At 42.8% G+C, this 17,480-nt stretch overlaps 1 protein-coding gene across 2 annotated transcripts in view; it reads right to left on the bottom strand.

Moving 5' to 3' along the window:
• Window positions 1-4,938: 4,938 nt before the first annotated feature.
• The window catches only part of zmat4a (zinc finger, matrin-type 4a), a 152,660-nt gene continuing 140,118 nt past the window's right edge, over window positions 4,939-17,480 (bottom strand). For both annotated transcript variants that reach the window (XM_037531740.1, XM_037531741.1), the window contains 2 exons: window positions 6,373-6,443; window positions 4,939-6,223 (listed from right to left, as the gene is read on the bottom strand). In XM_037531740.1, coding sequence (XP_037387637.1) covers window positions 6,416-6,443 — 28 coding nt within the window. In that variant the 3' untranslated portion in view covers window positions 4,939-6,223; window positions 6,373-6,415. The remainder of the gene's footprint in view (window positions 6,224-6,372; window positions 6,444-17,480) is intronic.

Here is a 17,480-nt window from a genome sequence, read left to right on the forward strand (position 1 = left end):
ACTGTTGACATGAGACTCAAGACTCACCTGTGACTTGAATCTAGACTCTATTTTCTTGACCTGAGTGTGAAGACTTGGGACTTAGTCTCATCTTAGTGACTTGTTCCCGCCTCTGGATTATGTTAAAATGCTTCAAAAACGCACATTTGAATTGAGCTTTTCCATCACTTGGAAAATCTCAGTCTGCTAAATCCGAACAGTTTCCATGCTGGAATTTTCTCCTTCAATTCCTGGAATTATCTCCTCCAATTCCTTGCAAGGGAAGGATGAAAAACCTTAATTTTAACTGACGAGCCTCGGCATATATTTTTTTAGTCGCCAGTCCATGGGTGTATCCTGCCTTCCGCCCGAAGACTGCTGGGATAGGCTCCAGCATCCCCCCGCGACCCTGACGGAGAAGCGGCTTAGAAAATGGATGGATGGATGGATGGAGCCTCGGCGCCGCTTCTGTTTTCACGAGACGTCTCTCGAGTGTCTTTTTGAGGTCAGCGGAGATGCCTAAACTGCACTGCTGTCCCTGCGCAACCGGTGATTTCCTCATGGGACTGCTCTCCATTTACATTCCATTATTTAAATTTCCTCTGGAGCAGGAGAATTAATGACTCGGGCCCACTGATGAGCTGCCCCGTCTAGGCCATCACTTAATTAGAATAATCTATCTCTGTGGGTCAGTATGCATGAAAGGGAGGGGGAAGCGATGGAAGAATTTCATTAGAAAAGTTCATTATCGAATAAATAGGCCCTGGCCCTCCAAATCACAGGGAGCCAGTTTGGAAGTAGAAACGCTGCTGTCTTTCCACTAGACTTCCACACTTGATTTATCAGCTGAGGTGCGGAGGGCAGCAAGGTGATGCTGGTGCTGGCGTTCATGACCGGAGCATGTGGTATCTGGAATGGGAATGAGGATTGATGCTGGCGATGGCCTCAAAGCACAATTTCAGAGCATAACAGCCAAACCAAACCTGCGCCGACAGAAGTCGACAAGTGAGCCATTTGACCTTCTGTCAATGTTTGAATGTTCTTCAGGTTGAAAGGTGAAATCACTCAAGATCTAATTCATTCTCTTATATATAGGCGTCAGTATCTCGGCCTAAAACTCATTTAGATGCTTATTTTTTCATTTTCTTTATTTTTCATTTAGCATCGTGTCCCTCAGCCTCATGAGTTTCACAGAATTTACAACTTTATATCATTTCCATGTTTTCATTCATCATGGTTCTCTCACTACAATACCCAGCATGTTTCACATGCCACATAACCGTAGAGAATCCCGGTGGTATCAACCAGTTGTGACTGCTAGCCTAGCCACTGATCTGTAGGTAGCATTTGTAGATCTCTTACCTCACTTGTCGAAAATAGCTTTTTACCTGAATACCTGCATTTTACACCTGGGTGTGGATGGTAAGGTATTTTCCTTCTGCATTAACCAGCTGAATTACACACCCACAGCAGTTGTAGTCTTTCAACAGGCCCTCCAACCTTCAACATATGTCATCAGAAGGGGGGTCTCCCTAGAGAAGCTCATTCTAGAGGGCACTGCAGCAACAGATGTAGATGTATCGATGGTTACATTTCAAATTCCAGTTACTCAAACCTTGAAATATTAATTTAACCCAGGAGCAGGCTATAGACTACAGAAGACCATAGGCAATATTTAATTTTTAGCTTCTTTTGCTCCCCAGGTCGATCTGACTTGCACTACATTTCCAAAAGGATTCGCTCGTCTGCCTTCACACACCTATGAACTGGAGTGGCATTCCATTCTTAATCCATAGGGTTTAATATGATGTCAGCCCACCCTTTGCAGCTATAACAGCTTCAACTCTTCTGGGAAGGCTTTCCACAAGGGTTAGGAGTGTGTTTATGGGAATTTTTGACCGTTCTTCCAGAAGCGCATTTGTGAGGTCAGACACTGATGTTGGACGAGAAGGCCTGGCTCACAGTCTCCACTCTAATTCATCCCAAAGGTGTTCTATGGGGTTGAGGTCAGGACTCTGTGCAGGCCAGTCGAGTTCTTCCACACCAAACAGGCTCATCCGTGTCTTTATGGACCTGCTTTGTGCACTGGTGTGCAGTCATGTTGGAACAGGAAGGGGCCGTCCCCAAACTGTTCCCACAAAGTTGAAATTGTCCAAAACCTCTTGGAGCTGAAGCTTTAAGAGTTCCTTCCACTGGAACTAAGGGGCCGAGCCCAACTCCTGAAAAACAACCCCACACCATGATCCCCCCCTCCACCAAACTGTATACTCGGCACAATGCAGTCAGACAAGTACCGTCTCCTGGCAACCGCCAAACCCAGACTCGCCTGTCGGATTGCCATGTGGAGAAATGTGATTCATCACGCCAGAGAACAAAAGCGACGCTTTACGCCACTGCATTTGACGTTTTGCATTGTGCTTGGTGATGTAAGGCTTGGATGCAGCTGCTCGGCCATGGAAACCCATTCCATGAAGCTCTCTACGCTGTTCTTGAGCTGATCTGAAGGCCACATGAAGTTTGGAGGTCTGTAGTGATTGACTCTGCAGAAAGTCGGTGATCTCTGCGCACTATGCCCCTCAGCATTGACCCTGTAAAATGACCCTGCTCTGTCATTTTACCTGGCCGACCACTTCGTGGCTGAGTTGCTGTCGTTCCCAATCGCTTCCACTTTGTTATAATCCCACTGACAGTTGACTGTGGAATATTTAGTAGTGAGGAAATTTCACGACTGGACTTGTTACACCGGTGGCGTCCGATCACGGCACCACGCTGGAATTCACTGAGCTCCTGAGAGCGACCCATTCTTTCACTAATGTCTGTAGAAGCAGTCTGCAGGCCTAGGGGCTCGGCTTTATACACCTGTCACCATGGAAGTGATCGGAACACCTGAATTCAATGATTTGGATGGGTGAGTTTTGGCAATATAATTTATCTTAGTGTTTGTAACCTTAATAGGTTATTTTTGTGATGTTTTTGCCCACTGTGCAACATCAAATGTCTGAACACAACCAGGGGTCTCCTATTATGCAAAATGGCCTCATCTAAGCAGTGCAATTTATGAAAAAATTACACATGAAAACAGAAACTTATCACTCAAGTGTGTTCAGTTACACATCACAATCAATCTCTACCCTGTTAGATCTACCCTAGCCAATTGTAAGTACTATTACTGTGAAAGGGAAGCATCTAGGAGTAACATGTCAGTAACTAAGCAACTCATATAGCTCTCAGCTGTGTAGGTTTTGAGTGAAACATTGAAGGAAAAAGAAACTGAAATCAACAAAAGAGCCAGTTTGCAGTTTAATGTACTCACTGTAATACAGCTACTTACAAATTGAAGACTGTTGCTTGATTTTCTAAACAAATGAGACTCTGTAACAAAATCTGTTAAAAGTGTAAAGTATGTTTTCTCAATCAAGGTAAATATCCGTAGTTATCTGAAGTTCTTGGAAATGCTGCCTTTTACTCTATTTCACAGGTTCACTAGTTCAGTTATTCTGAAGTACAGCATTTTAACATGGTAACAGGAACAATGTGTTACAATACATATATGTATTGGTTGTTTATATGTGTTTAACCTTTTGTTTGTCCATTACGTTTTAAGTGTAGAACACTAAAAGGTGTTTTGTGATGAGTATAACAACTGCCTTTTTACAGCAAACTACTAAGAAATTGCAGAGATGCAGAGAAATTATAGCTTATTTGACAAAGATATAACCGTACCTGCAGCTCTTTCTCTTTGGGGTGCTTATTTTATTCTTTTGCAGCGCCTCATTAACGTTCCCGCACTGCAGGAGCCATCATAACATTAGCAGCAGTAACTCTATGGTTGGAACGGAGGGGAGCTGGCCTTAGTCAACATGGGCTTATTGGATGTCCTCAAATTTGAACAGGGTAGGTGCAGTGACCTTGGATGATTGTTGCTAATTAAGACACCAATGTATCTAATACGAAAGTTCATAATAGTTTACAGTACTTGATACAGAACAATGTTGCGGAGGCCCCAGGCATTATGGAGGCCCCAGGCATTATGGAGGCCCTAGGCAATCACCTGTTCTGCCTATACTTGGCCCTGGGATCATATACTGAGCCCAGCACTGTAAGCAAATACAAACAAACCACTCGGGAGGGTTGCAAGATTCTTTTATTCAAATTCACACATAGTCGATCACATGATCCATGTCAGGAGGAGGGAGCGGATTCTGCTAGAACAGGAAGGAGTCTGCTCCCTTAAAGGGAAAATCGCACACAGCCACACCCACACATCTTCAGTGCATCACTGAGCAGACTGGATGACTCGAGCTTTGAGAAGAGCTAAGCAGTCTTCGTAGGTTGAGAGTAATGCCAACAAATCATTCGTGCACAAAATCATTGTAAATATACACAACATTATATACATTGAGCTTCTGATGAGTTGCCGCATAAACGGCCTGCAACTCTCAGTAGTTTTCCGGACAGAGCTTAGACTTGGAATGCACTCAGACTTTAAATTTGGGTTCTCTGTGGAAAAGAAAAACAGTTTTTCCCAGGAAACCTAGTAGCTTTAGATTAAAAAAGTCTAAAAGTCCCTATTGTGAATGCCACAAAACCCACCAAAACATGAACAAGTTGGAATTCATTATGCTAAATATTTCATAAAAACGAACGTGTTCCATGATCTAAAATATCTTCGGAAATGTGTAGCACTGAATTTAAAGAATAGTCCAGTGTTTTTCCTAGTTAAGTTTCCTCTATAGTAAGACACACCAGAATCATTTCCAAGGCCTGACCTTAACCCTACTGAAGACCTTTAGAATACATTGAGCACTATGAGTCAGGCCTTCTTGTCCAGCATCAATGCCTGACCTCACAAATGCTCTTTTGACTGAATGGGCGCAAATTCCCGTAAACACACTCTAACAGCTTGAAGCTTCCCAGAAGGCTGTTATAGCTACAAAGGAGGCCATATTAATGCCCATGGTTTGGGAATGGGATGCCCAAAAAGACAGATAGATATATAGATACTTTATTGATCCCGAAGGATATTTAGAAAAAAAAGCCCATATAGGTGTGATGGTCAGGTGTCCACATACTTTTGGCCACACAATATAGTTGTAAAAGACCTATCTGAACCTGAAATTGGATGCAAAACATTGGACTATGCCTTTAAGCCTAAGACATATTCATATTCAACACTTATATTTTAAGCTTAATTACAACAATAAGCCTCTGGGGCAGGGGTTCACGTAAGAGATCTGGCCATTAGTAGGTTTGCTTTTTGTGTATAAAAGGCTTGGGAGGCTTAATTTTCTTTTCTTTTTCATGTTTTAACCTAAATCTTCTTGAACCTCAAATGACTCGGTATCCATCGTAATGCACGTTATGAAATAAATAACAAAGATTCAGACACAAAGGCCAACATAAAGGCATTCATCTGCACAGATACATTATTCATGAGAGAATAAAAATAAACTCTTTTCTAATAATAAATAGTCTAATTTCTTCATTTTATAAAATGACACGTAGCTCTTATGACATCGTAGTTTCTTTAAATGGCTCTAATAGGTCTATAGTTACACATAAAAGAAGTTTTAAGTTCGTGACGGTCACCACTGAGGAAGTAGGCTTGGACTATATGCATGTTTAAATTATCTTCAAAGGAATGCGTCATCACAACACTTTTTAAAACTAGACTGAATCTCTGAATAAATGAGCTTCACCAATTCTAATGTAGTAGCTGCATGTTTACTTTAACCCTTTCTTAAAGACATAGCAAGACATGTGCTGCAAAAGACCCTGTTGATATGCCCACACCTGTTTACATCTCCGAAAGGAAAAATGCCCGTGTAAAACTGTCCAAAGATGTGAGTAATCGTGGAATGTGAGCAGATTGTGGCGCTTTCCGTGTTGCTCTTGCAGTCAAAACGTATTTAATAACAATAAATTTGGCTGATTTCTTTCTTCTTTTTGCTAGATATTGCTTAGCTGGGTAAAAGATACAAATTCTTTGTTTTGGTCATGCACACAACACTTGATTGACTGACTGGATTTGATGCAAAGATTCAGTTTATCAACCCACACACAAACCACCGGGAGGTGACAGAAAACATGGTTGTAAATACACTGGTGCAAGTGGCGCCGTCCATGGTGCTCCCTGTCCACGGTCCCATAGATTCAGTCATGATAACGTAGTGCTTGGGAAAGTAGCAGCAAAGTATGACAACAACTTCGAGGCCAACTTGAACGGAATGAACTTGAACAGAGTCTAAAAAACAAACAAACAAAAAATTCCTGTTTGGTCGTTTTGGTCAGGCCAGAGAGATGAGGACAACAAGATGTAAAAAGGAAGGAGATTGAAATAGGGAGAGAGATCGAGAGACGAAGAGGCAGAGAATCAGGGCAAGCTGATCAAACCTTGTCTGACATCAATCCAATAGTTTTGTCACTCCACTCAACTTCACTGGACACATAACTGGTTCTTTAAGCTGTAGGAAAGACAGAGACAGAGAAAACATCAGAGAACAGATTGAGCTCTAGCATACTCTCTAAAAGCTTTGATGAATTAACTATAGCAACAGAAGCAATAATGTATGGCCTTGTGCATGGGAGTAGGTTGCTACTGGCTACTAAAGAAGTCAGAAGTAAGCTTAAATCCATGAGTTAGAAGTAAATAAAACCAATAACATAATAAAACTAGAGCTCGGGCCTGATATTTTGGTCCAAATGCAATTATAAGCTGGTATCAAATCACATCATTAGGTTTTGAATGACAAATGTCAGTTTCCTTGTCTTAACCTGACCTGAGTCTGATGAGATACGTTCCAAATGAGATCTACATCAAGTTCTGACCAAATTTTGCCCAAACCTGACCTAAACCACATCTGGTTTTGAGTCAGAACCCAAACACTGACACAATTTTGTCAAGACAAAACCCAACCAATATAAATTTTCTTGTCTAAACCTGACCCATGCCCAACAAATTGTGATTGAACCACATCAGAGTCTGAACCCAAGCCCTGGCAAACTTTCGTCCAGACTTGACCCAAACCATACCAGGTTTTGAGTCTGAAACTAAGCACCAACAAAATTTTGTGAGGACCCAACCTGGCCATGTCAGTTTTCTTGCCTAAACCTGACCTGAGCCTGACAAAGCTTTATCCAAAACTGACCCACATCAAGTTTTTTAGTCCAAGCCCAAGCCCTGACAAAATTTTGTCCAAACAAGACCGAAGATCAAGTTTTTAGTCTGAGCCCCAACAAATTTTTTTCTGAACCCAGTCCAAATCACACTACGTTTTAAGTCTGAACCTTAGCTCTGAACAAACTTTGTATGAATCCAACCCAAAGTTTTGAGTCTGAACCTGAGCACCAACAAAATTTTGTGAGGAGCCAACCAGATCCATGTCAGTTTTCTTGCCTAAACCGGACCTGAGCCTGACAAAACTTTATCCAAACCTGAGCTGCATCAAGTTGTTTTTAGTCCAAGCCCTAACAAAATTTTGTCCAAACTTGACCCAAACCACATCAGGTTTTCAGTCTGAGCCTGACAAATTTTTGAGAGCTCTTGTTCTATAGGATCAATGATGAATGGCCAGATTCTTCTATAAATACAATAACCGGTTGATGCTGCTGTTTTGTAATTAACAGTGCACTGTTTCCCTAGTGGGAAATCAAGCTGCATTGTAAGTGTTTCTGTTTTGGCTGTGCCTGTGTGGGATAAAGGTTGTCTGAAGTGCAGCATTCAGTGACAATTGCCCCTCTACAACATGATACCATTCATTATTTTCAAACCCTCTTATCATATTCAAAGGGCTGTAAACAACCCCTTTAGAGTTATCTTGCCAAGCTCTGAGCAGCCAGAGGTTAATCAAATGTCCTCTATGCTTGCAAGGTAAGAGTACCAATGCCGAACCATGCTTTATCCTCTTTGGTTAGTGGTGTCCACCTGTCCATTAGGCCGCTGTAATGGCAGGGTACGGATGAGATGGGAAAATGGCATCTTGTGTGGAATTCATCTCATCTCAGAGTGTAGTGGAAATGACACATGCCCGATATCACCATTATGGCCTGAGTGCACCAAAGAAACATTTTGCAAAATATCCCTCTTGAGGCTGAGACATAAGCCTGTTTGTATGATGTGCATAAACATATTTTAGGACTATTCATGCTGGACTATTCAGCTGTGCACTGTGGGATACGAGACTGGACGGATGGAATTGACTCAGATGGAATGGATTCTGTGTTCTTGCTTTTTAATTATGTACCAAATAGTTGTTTGGCTGCACATAATGCTGTTGCTACCTCTCTGATGGGTTTGTTTTGATTTTTCAGCCTATTGATGACTTGCTTCACAGCCAATAAAGCTCTTTGGACTTCATATTGAAAGTTAACCCTCTGTTGCATGGCATACAACATATGGCAACAATTACTTTATCTCAATTTTACTAAAAACCAGTAATGTAAAATCTGTGTTTTACTACATAGTTGTGGAAAAAGGGTCTTTTACTTTTAAACCACAAATAATTTGGCATCACATGACCAGCAATTCTTAGTATGATGTTTGTTATTACCATATATCCCAAATTCGAATTGAAAATGTGTGTATTTACAATATTTGTGAATATTGGGTTGTACGTTTTTACTAAGTTAAGTTGGATTTGTTTTGTTGTTTTTTTTAATAAAAAGATTTTTTTGAGAAAAATGAGATTTTATGGTGCTTTTTTTTTAGATTTTATTGTGTTGTTTTTTTTTCTTCCATTATTTAAGCAAATTCCATTATTTAAGCAAAAATAACAAAACACATTAAAACATTTTTCCATGTTTAAGTAATAATTAATGCAAAAAAGGGCTAGGGATAGTGTAGTGGGTAACACCTCTGCCTTCTACACTGTAGACTGTGGTTCAATCCCCACCTGGACAAACACCCTACACTATACCAATAAGGGTCCTTGGGCAAGACTCCTAACACCACCTTGGCCTACATGTGTAAAATGATCAAATTGTAAGTCGCTCTGGATAAGAGCGTCAGCCAAATGCCGTAACTGTAAATGCTTGAAATGAACTCTAGTACCTTTTTCTCCTCACTTCTAGGTGAAATAATGAGGAATAACACACATCTGGCCAGAGAACAGCGAGCAGCCAATTTTCCAATTATCTTGAACCCCTAGATGGTTGAAAATGGTTGTAATTCTTATGGTGTCCAAACAGTTTTGATGTAAATACCCTCAAATCCAAGCTGGACTTTCAGCTCATATGCTGTGGTGGACAGCTAAAATAACAGTAACTTTGTCTGTGTCCAACTATTTAGGGACATCACAGAAGGCATTGCGTCAACTTAACATCAAAGATGACAAAAGCAGCCTTTATGTCAGCCGATGCCTGTAGGATTAAGTTTTGTATACGTTTCTAAAATTCTACAACAAGAGTGGACGAATGCAGAAGATTCCAATATGTTTACCTGCGGTCAAACAGCATTCTCGTAGCATGTCTTAGAAACGCTTCTGGATTTAGGTCAAGGGCAAACTGCCTTGGTTATCAAAGGAATGGGGATTACATTTTCTCATAAAGGTTCTACCACTAATCCTTACCTCCATTCCTGCTGGGTTTCTTGAGTGTTGCATAAGATCATCATTATTCCACCAAAATAATGAATGTCAATGAATGTCACTGCTCAGTGTGTCATTAATAAATGCTGGGTCACTCGGGTTAATACAGGCGTGACACATTTCCACTCTGGTCATGGCGGACACGCGCTTTGATGTCATGTTTGATTTGCCGGGATCCAGTGAATGGGACCAATAAAGGTGACCCGAGGTCAGCCTCTCTGCTGCGGATTTGAATCGATTAGAGTAACATTTGATGTAATTCAAGTAGGTTTAACTAAAACATCCTGAACCTGTAATTACAGCGAGCCTGCATCTGATAGCCTCAGTGGCATTTAAAAGCACTGCAGGGAAGACTTTAGAATTTTAATTACAGTCCGCAGCCTCTGCGCTTCTAGACACATGTCATCCTAACAAGCCAAAGCTGATAATCCAACTCCTGAAGGTGGGAAAGGCTGAAGTAGTGCTTCATGTGACATTTTAAAGGGCTCTTTGCAGGCAGGGCACTTGATACAATGAGAGAGAGAAAGCGAGTGGTGCATTGTTTACCCATGGCCTTAGTAGTGGAACCCCCCTGATGCCTCTCGAAAGGACAATTTGCATCGCGGTCTATTCTGTCCCCCGCCTTGAAATGCCAGAACTCAAAAGGGCAGCGCTCAGTCGATAAAAGACCATCCTTCTAAAACAGCTTGAACTCAGGGGAGCCAAACCCAAGCTGCACAGCTCCCATCGTCACGTTTCTGCGGCATCTAAGCCAAAAGGAAAGTGAAATTAGCACCTTCTACATCAAGTCCTTCTCTATCTCAAATGGCCTCATCACTAATTTACTTGCCCGAGTGGATAAGAGTTACAGAGCCTGGCTGGGCAAAGCTGTAACAGCAAGCCTGTCATCTGAGTGGCCCTATCTCACTCCTGACATGCACTGTTTGCATATTAATATGCTGTATGACAAATCGGGTCGTCACGTTACTGTGGTGAAGCGGTCATGTGAGCCTGAGCCAGGGGCTCATCGGAATGTGTGAGTTTCGAGTGATGCATTCGGAGTGTGGCATGCAACCCCTGTTTCTGCAGAGCTTATTGCACAGTCAATTATCTGTTGCTCTTAGCAAAATCTGAGAGAGTTACAAGTTAGCCATTTTCAGTAAACCAGCTTGCAAATAGGCTTGACCTATGTCAGCATCCAGCAAGGTTAACTGTGAAGCTTTTGTATGGCCTGTTGTGGAAGGAAGGGCACGGCTTTGAGACCCCTACACCACATTCACACTTGGTTTTAAAAGGCCACACAAAACTGGCCACCACTAGTTGCTCAAACTTTAGTAAACTGAGTGGAATATGTAATCATCTCCACTTCCAGTATCATCAGTTTCTGTGCGGTTCTGTACACTCCTTCCTCAAATACATATGTATGAGCAATTTTCCATAAACTTGTGCATTTAGGCTTTGACATCTAATTGCACATTAAATATACTCCTCATCAGCTGAAAGTCGGGCTTCTTAGTCTTTGGTATGTTTGTGGGCTGATGAAGACCCTAAAGAGGTGACTTTCTCAGAGCCTTTGAGGACTTGTTAATGCAATCAGCCCCCCTTCATTTTGCCGCATCCCATGTAACGAGCGTCAAGCCCCCACTTCGTTGACTCTCGCTGCTCAGGGGCGTCCGCCTGCCATATGGCCCACTCTGGTCAGAAACCTCCCCACGGAAAGTTCCCCCTCTCTACAAAGTGAATAGCTAATCACTTGAGGGAAAAACAGATCGACTTGGCTGACGCCGCTCTTTGTAACTAAATTAAAATGGAAGGATGAAACAGGTGGTGTGTATTAGCAGGTGAGTGCAACGTTCTCTCGCTGCACTGGCTTGTTTGCTGGTAGCCAGCATTCCTAGAGCTGAAGTGAAGTTGCAGCGGACAAAAAAATCATCTTGGTAACTTTGGCAGCCTCTGCAGCTTTGTGTGTCGTTTTTATTTCAAACTGCCCGACTGCTTGCTCCCTTTGTGCTTTCTAAACGGGGGCAGAAGCAGAGCCTTTTCTTCCCTTTTTGCCCATCTGAGATTGTTTGTCTGCGGCTCATGGAGGAGCAAGGCAAGTATTCCCAGTTGTTTTGACTGGATGTGCTCCACTGGGCGTATAAGTGGCTGTTTTATAGCAAGGACGGGCCTGCTTGACAATGAGTCCACAGCATGAAGCTGTCCGTGAGAAACTGAACCATGTTCCCTTCCTCTTGTGGCCACCACAACTCACAGATGTAGCCTGGCTGGTCAATAATTCAAATTAAGCACGCAACAAGGAGCCCACAGCCAAACCTTGTATAATAACATTAATAGCTTGAAATTGCATGCTCAAAATCAATTGCCTCCAACCCTCTGTAGACTACCCCTCATCCCTTCCTCCCTTCCCCTACCCTCTGTCCTCCTTGCTCCTCTGAAAGTCATCCCTTCGGCATTTTCCAGCGCAAAGCTGCACCACGACAGCGATTCCAGATTTATGCTGGTAAAGTGTTCTCTCTAGGATCGACCATATGTTCACTTATGCTGCCACCGAGGTCCAATCTGCTCTGTACTCCAGTCCAAACAAACAGCCCTGTATTCCTTTTTTCCCCCTTCCTACCACATCCAAAACACGTCCCCACATCCACATTCCACATTGCTCCAGTGCCTCAAGAACAGAAGCCTTCCCGCAAGAAATGCCACCCGAAGAGAGAAGGTCTTTCTTTCTTTTTTGTTTTTAAAGCGCACAGTCTGCATCAGAGCCATCGTGACTTGCATTACTACTTCACAGATGAGAGCTGGAGCATCGAGCAAGTGAGCGAGTGATGACGTTTCGGTGACACACCGGCCGTCCCAAGGCTCTCCCCCTTGGTGAGGTGGAGAAAGGACACCAGAAGCCTGAAGTCAGATCCATCAAAGTCAAACATCAAAGCGTCCCGCTCTAACATGCTGCCACCAAATCTGAGAAGTGGGTGGAATAAAGGGAGATTTGTGGGTATGACTCAGAATGTGGCTTCTGCTGTCGCGCTTAAAGACAGCATTCCGACACTTACAGTACCCCATTCGCCTTGCCGGATTTGCAGGATATACAGAACATTCTGGAAGCACATTGACACTTAATGGGTGTGAAGATGAAATATGGTATAGTACACAGCTTAGGCATGTGGATGTGTAACTACGGTTAGTAATCTAATGGATCTAGAGCAGTATTGCATGCCGGCCACACATTCTCCAACAAGTGATGACACCATCACATGATGAAATTTGCCCTCTATCTGCTATATCTCCCTCATCTCTCAATATGAAGAGAGAAACGAGTGCCATCTTGACAGGATTGTCTTGGCCTGTTTCTTTAGACTGGAAAAAAACAATATTTCGCGTTTTAGCTCTGCGCGCTGTGCAAACGTGTTTATTTTTCTCACAACAGATGAAATTCCCCTGGGGGAGGCTGCCATGCCTCCTTCCGTGAGATGCCAGAGTGCTGGTGAACTGGGGCCAAACGTGCTTGTGCCATAAATTGTAGGTTTGTAGGAAGAAAGACAGAGAGAGGAATGGAAGGGACATAAGTGAGACCAGCTGGGAGATGTTGCCCGCCAACCTGTGCTAATACACTGTCGACCCTGGGGAGGAGAAGAATAGAAGGAAGCAGCAGGTGAATAGAATGGGGGATGGACAAATAAATGGCCCAGGGTTGGGAGGAGGCTTCAGGTTTGGTCAGTATAGGTTCTATCATCTATTCCAACTGCACCATTCAGATACTGCAATTACTTAAAGCTTTTTTTACCTACAGTTATTATTTTTACTCATCTGCTACAAATCAAGGAAGATGATGGTAATAGACTGAGGGGGCTGTTGTAACAGCTGCTTGATGTAAACTGATGCAAGCACAGTGAAAGCTGCACTATGTAAGATTTGAAGAAGTGGTTGCATCACTGAGTCACTGTAGCTTTAGTGAACAGAACGAGATCTCGAATAACATGGAGACAACAGAACGGCAAACCCAGTCATCCTCTGCAACGCCGGCCCCTGTTAAAGCCAAGAGACGTAAAACCAGATTTGAAGGCCAAGCAAAATCGGAGAGTGACGGAATCTGAGCTAAAACAAGACTAAACATCATCTTGACTTTCCAGAGATGGAAAAACCTCCCTGAATTCACAGGTATGAAGACTTGCATCATCTTTCTGTGCAGGCAAGGCATTACGTGGTTTCATAGATACCTACCGAAAATAGCCGCCAAGATTATTGAATGCTCTTTCAGTGGACTGAAACGGATCAGATTCATTTGCTATTGGAAGGGGCCATTCTGACCAGGGGTAGGCCATACATGTTTTTTGGACTTCTGTCTATACATTGCTGAGGTACACTCTCAGAAAAAAAAGAAAAGGTACGACGCTGTCACTGGGGTAGTACCCTTCTTGTCACTATGGTGGTACCCTCAGGGGTACTTCTCAGTACCTTTAGTCATGGAACATAATTGTACCACAATCCAGTGAAACCCCCCCCCCCCGTCTCATCGCTGGGCTTTTTATTAAATGGTTCTTTTTTTAAACATTAGTTTATAAAAAGATACAAATATCTACTTTTCCACTGGGAAATACTTATTTAAGGTACACAATTGGACCTTAAAACCACTGTTCTGCCTTTATTTCTAACACTGTATTGCTGGGGATGGAACAGGAAAACACTTAGAAGCCTGAACCAGATGAGCTTCATGTGCATCATAATAAATGAGAAAAGCATATGAATTCTTTGAATTTATATGAGGGAGACCTCTGATTGTTTATTTCTAACATTGTGTTGAAACCAACTCCGCCATGTAGAGGCTGTACTTTGGCATGGCTATCTCTCACTGTGAGTTGTTTACAGCGCTACATTACAGCCACCAAAAACGAGATTCAAGTAATATTGGAATGAATTCTGTACACATAACCCAGTAATTAAGAAACACTTAAGATGAAAAAGTCCCTTTGATCACGTCTTTAGGTTGAATCTCCAGAAATATCCATATAATTGCTGTGAAGTCTGCAGAGAACCTTGCTATAAAATCTGTCACATTTTACCCCCCGTGCTAAGCTGTGCCCCACTCTCTGTTACAAGAGTGAGAAGTTTATCGTTCATGGGAAGCAGACTGTGCTTTGCTGAAATTACCCCAGGGTTGAACAAATAAACAAACATAAACAATATATGCCAATAACAATGCCATTAGTTGGCCGGCCAACGGTAGCCATGTGGAAAATATGAACATTGCCTATCATGACAACTCACACATATTACCTGGTACTGAGGGAACATGTGTGTTAATTTGTATTTTCAGTATTTACTTTAGCTTGTTTAGCTGTTTATCTGATGGGGATTGTGTTGGTGGTCTACCAGGTCTGTTAGTTCACAGTCCCATTTTCTCTGTATTTTTTACCTTGGAGTTTTGGAAACTCCAGTTTTTTCACTTACTTCCTTATGAAAGTGGATTATCTTATATCTAATCTTTTCAGAAATATCTGCTGACCAATGAGCTTGCACCATTGTCTGGAAATTATGTAAAGGAGGATGGTCTCTGCTTTTGCACAGTACCGTACGTGCATGTGTGAGTGTAGGGAGCAGGCAGCCGTGCGGTTGCTGGCTGGTTGATGGATGGTCTAACACGGGAAAAGGGGTGATGGCATGATAATGAGCCTGTCAGCTGGGTTTGACCTGTCAATAATAAGGGAGAGGGGGAATGGGCTCTCCTCCCTCTTAATTAGGTAAACACATGTAGGCCACAACCCTTCGTGCATGCAAATGGAAGGCAGCTAGGGAAGCCATTATCCAAGGAAAATGCTGCTTCAGCATACTGGCTGCCACTGAGTGGCCATTCAAATACATGGCGCAAATTCATTAGTTCATTAAAGGGATACAAATTTATTAGGAGTTAGAGATAGTAGAATTTGGGTTAGCTATCTTCTAGCATGTTCTCAATGGTCAATTTCTGACCACAAAGCAACTCTTATCTGGTTGTTATTGGGTGGTGAACCACTGTCAACCTAGCAGTAGCACAGCCATCTCACTACCATGCTGAGAATGGGCTACCACCCAAATAACATCAACAACATCAGTACTGTGGCTAGAAACCACCCAATGATGAATTGGCTAGCAGGAGGCTGAAAAATTGTCCATGGTTTCTAATAAAGTGGCCAATGAGTTGGGGTACAAGGTAGGTGTTTCTAATAATGTAGACGGTGAGTGGAGGTACAAGGTACAAGTTTCCTAATAGAGGTCAAACAGAAGTGAGTAATACAAGGTAGGCGTTTCCAATATAGTGGCCAATCAGTAGAAATAAGCAGTAGGCTTTTCCAACATAGTGGCAAATAAAGTGGAAGTATATGGTAGTGGTTTCTAATAAAGTGTCAAGCAGTTGCATATGCTCATTTAGAACCACTGCTGATTTGCTGTGGTTCAAAAATACCTTCCAACACGACATGATCCCCTTACACTGAGTTTTATCGTACTCCCACGCCATGCCCAAGTCTGAAGTTTCTCTACGTCTCTGAAATTTTTATATCGGTCACTCACTAGTCATGTTCACCGCTACCCTGAATGCAGCCTGTAAGTCTACTCCCTCTGGCGATATCACTCACACATCCAGCTCCGTCTCTCTCCCACTCACACATACAGAGCAAAAGACTATAAGGAAAACACTGTCACATCCATCAAACAGCTTTCCCTCTAACCTCCTGCCATTCTGGGAAACATGTTTCTTTGAATCAGGGTAATGGGGAAACAGCTCTTAGGACTGGATTGGATTAGTAAAGAAAGGCTGTTCGTGCTGGAGAGCATGAGTAGAGTTGATGTGAGAGAACGCGGATCACGTAGGCTTGTGGATATGAACTGTAGAGATAAGACCTCAGATACATCTATATCTGTGCTGAAGCAGAAGGCTGTGGTGTAAGGTTGTCGATTAAAGATAGAGGTGGAGATTGAGGATTATGTTGAGACATGGAGGCAGCAGGATAGAGGAGAAATTGTGGATGATTTATGGTACAGGATTGTGGTCATGCAAACATGACTGTTCGGACAGTAAACATATGCATAAAGATTTTGACATCATTATGCTTCAGTGGTCAAAATTTCCTTTGCTCATATCTGCAGTACATGCAGTCTTACAGACTGGCCTTCAGAGGTTGGAGCAGGATCATAGCTTAAAAATGCAGCTTCCGTGTGTGACTGCTGGTTGCGATGAGGTGCCTACTGCAGGGCCTTAGAGCGCGACCCATTTGCTGATTTATTTATGTAAATAACTTCTCAAATTAAGTTTGCATTACGGGGCTGTTGAAGTGCAACAGCGTGTGAGATATTTTAATCTGCAACACCTGTGCGCCAAAGTCTATTACAGCCAGTGTGACAGCTATTAGAGCCGACATTTTACAAAGACTGCTGAAAGCACAGCCTGGAGCATATTAGCCAACACACACTCTTGTGCATCTCTCTCCCCCTACTGAGCCTGGACACAGTAGCATGATGTGACCTAAATACACCCATCTGTGTGCATGAGAGTGTAGGGTCATTTTGGCCTGGACCCAGCTTTACGCTCTGGGGCCTGCCTTCCCTAAGAGGTTCTTGTGCGTGCGGTGTTGTAATGGGTCAACAGTGTCAGGCAAAAAATACAGCACAAGGCCATGTAGTTTGTTGGCATCTCATTTGTAGCTAACGTTCTCACGGTCCAGCACAGAGCTCTGTCTGTTTACCTCCTATGCTATAAAAGCACTTGAAAGTCAGTATAGCAGTACCCCGAACCCCGACTCGTCAGATAATTGCCAAGCCATTCATGAGAGGAAGCAGCAGGGTTGAAGTGGAACGCTACACCATGCAGCACTGTGGCACACCAAGACTCACTGGCCATTCGTTGCCATCAGAGATGTTTTATGCAAGTCTGAGGCAAGGCTAAATTTTTGAGGTATGAGTTCA

The sequence above is a fragment of the Pygocentrus nattereri genome, chromosome 20 (genome assembly GCF_015220715.1).
Source record: "Pygocentrus nattereri isolate fPygNat1 chromosome 20, fPygNat1.pri, whole genome shotgun sequence".
Taxonomy (NCBI): Eukaryota; Metazoa; Chordata; class Actinopteri; order Characiformes; family Serrasalmidae; genus Pygocentrus; species Pygocentrus nattereri.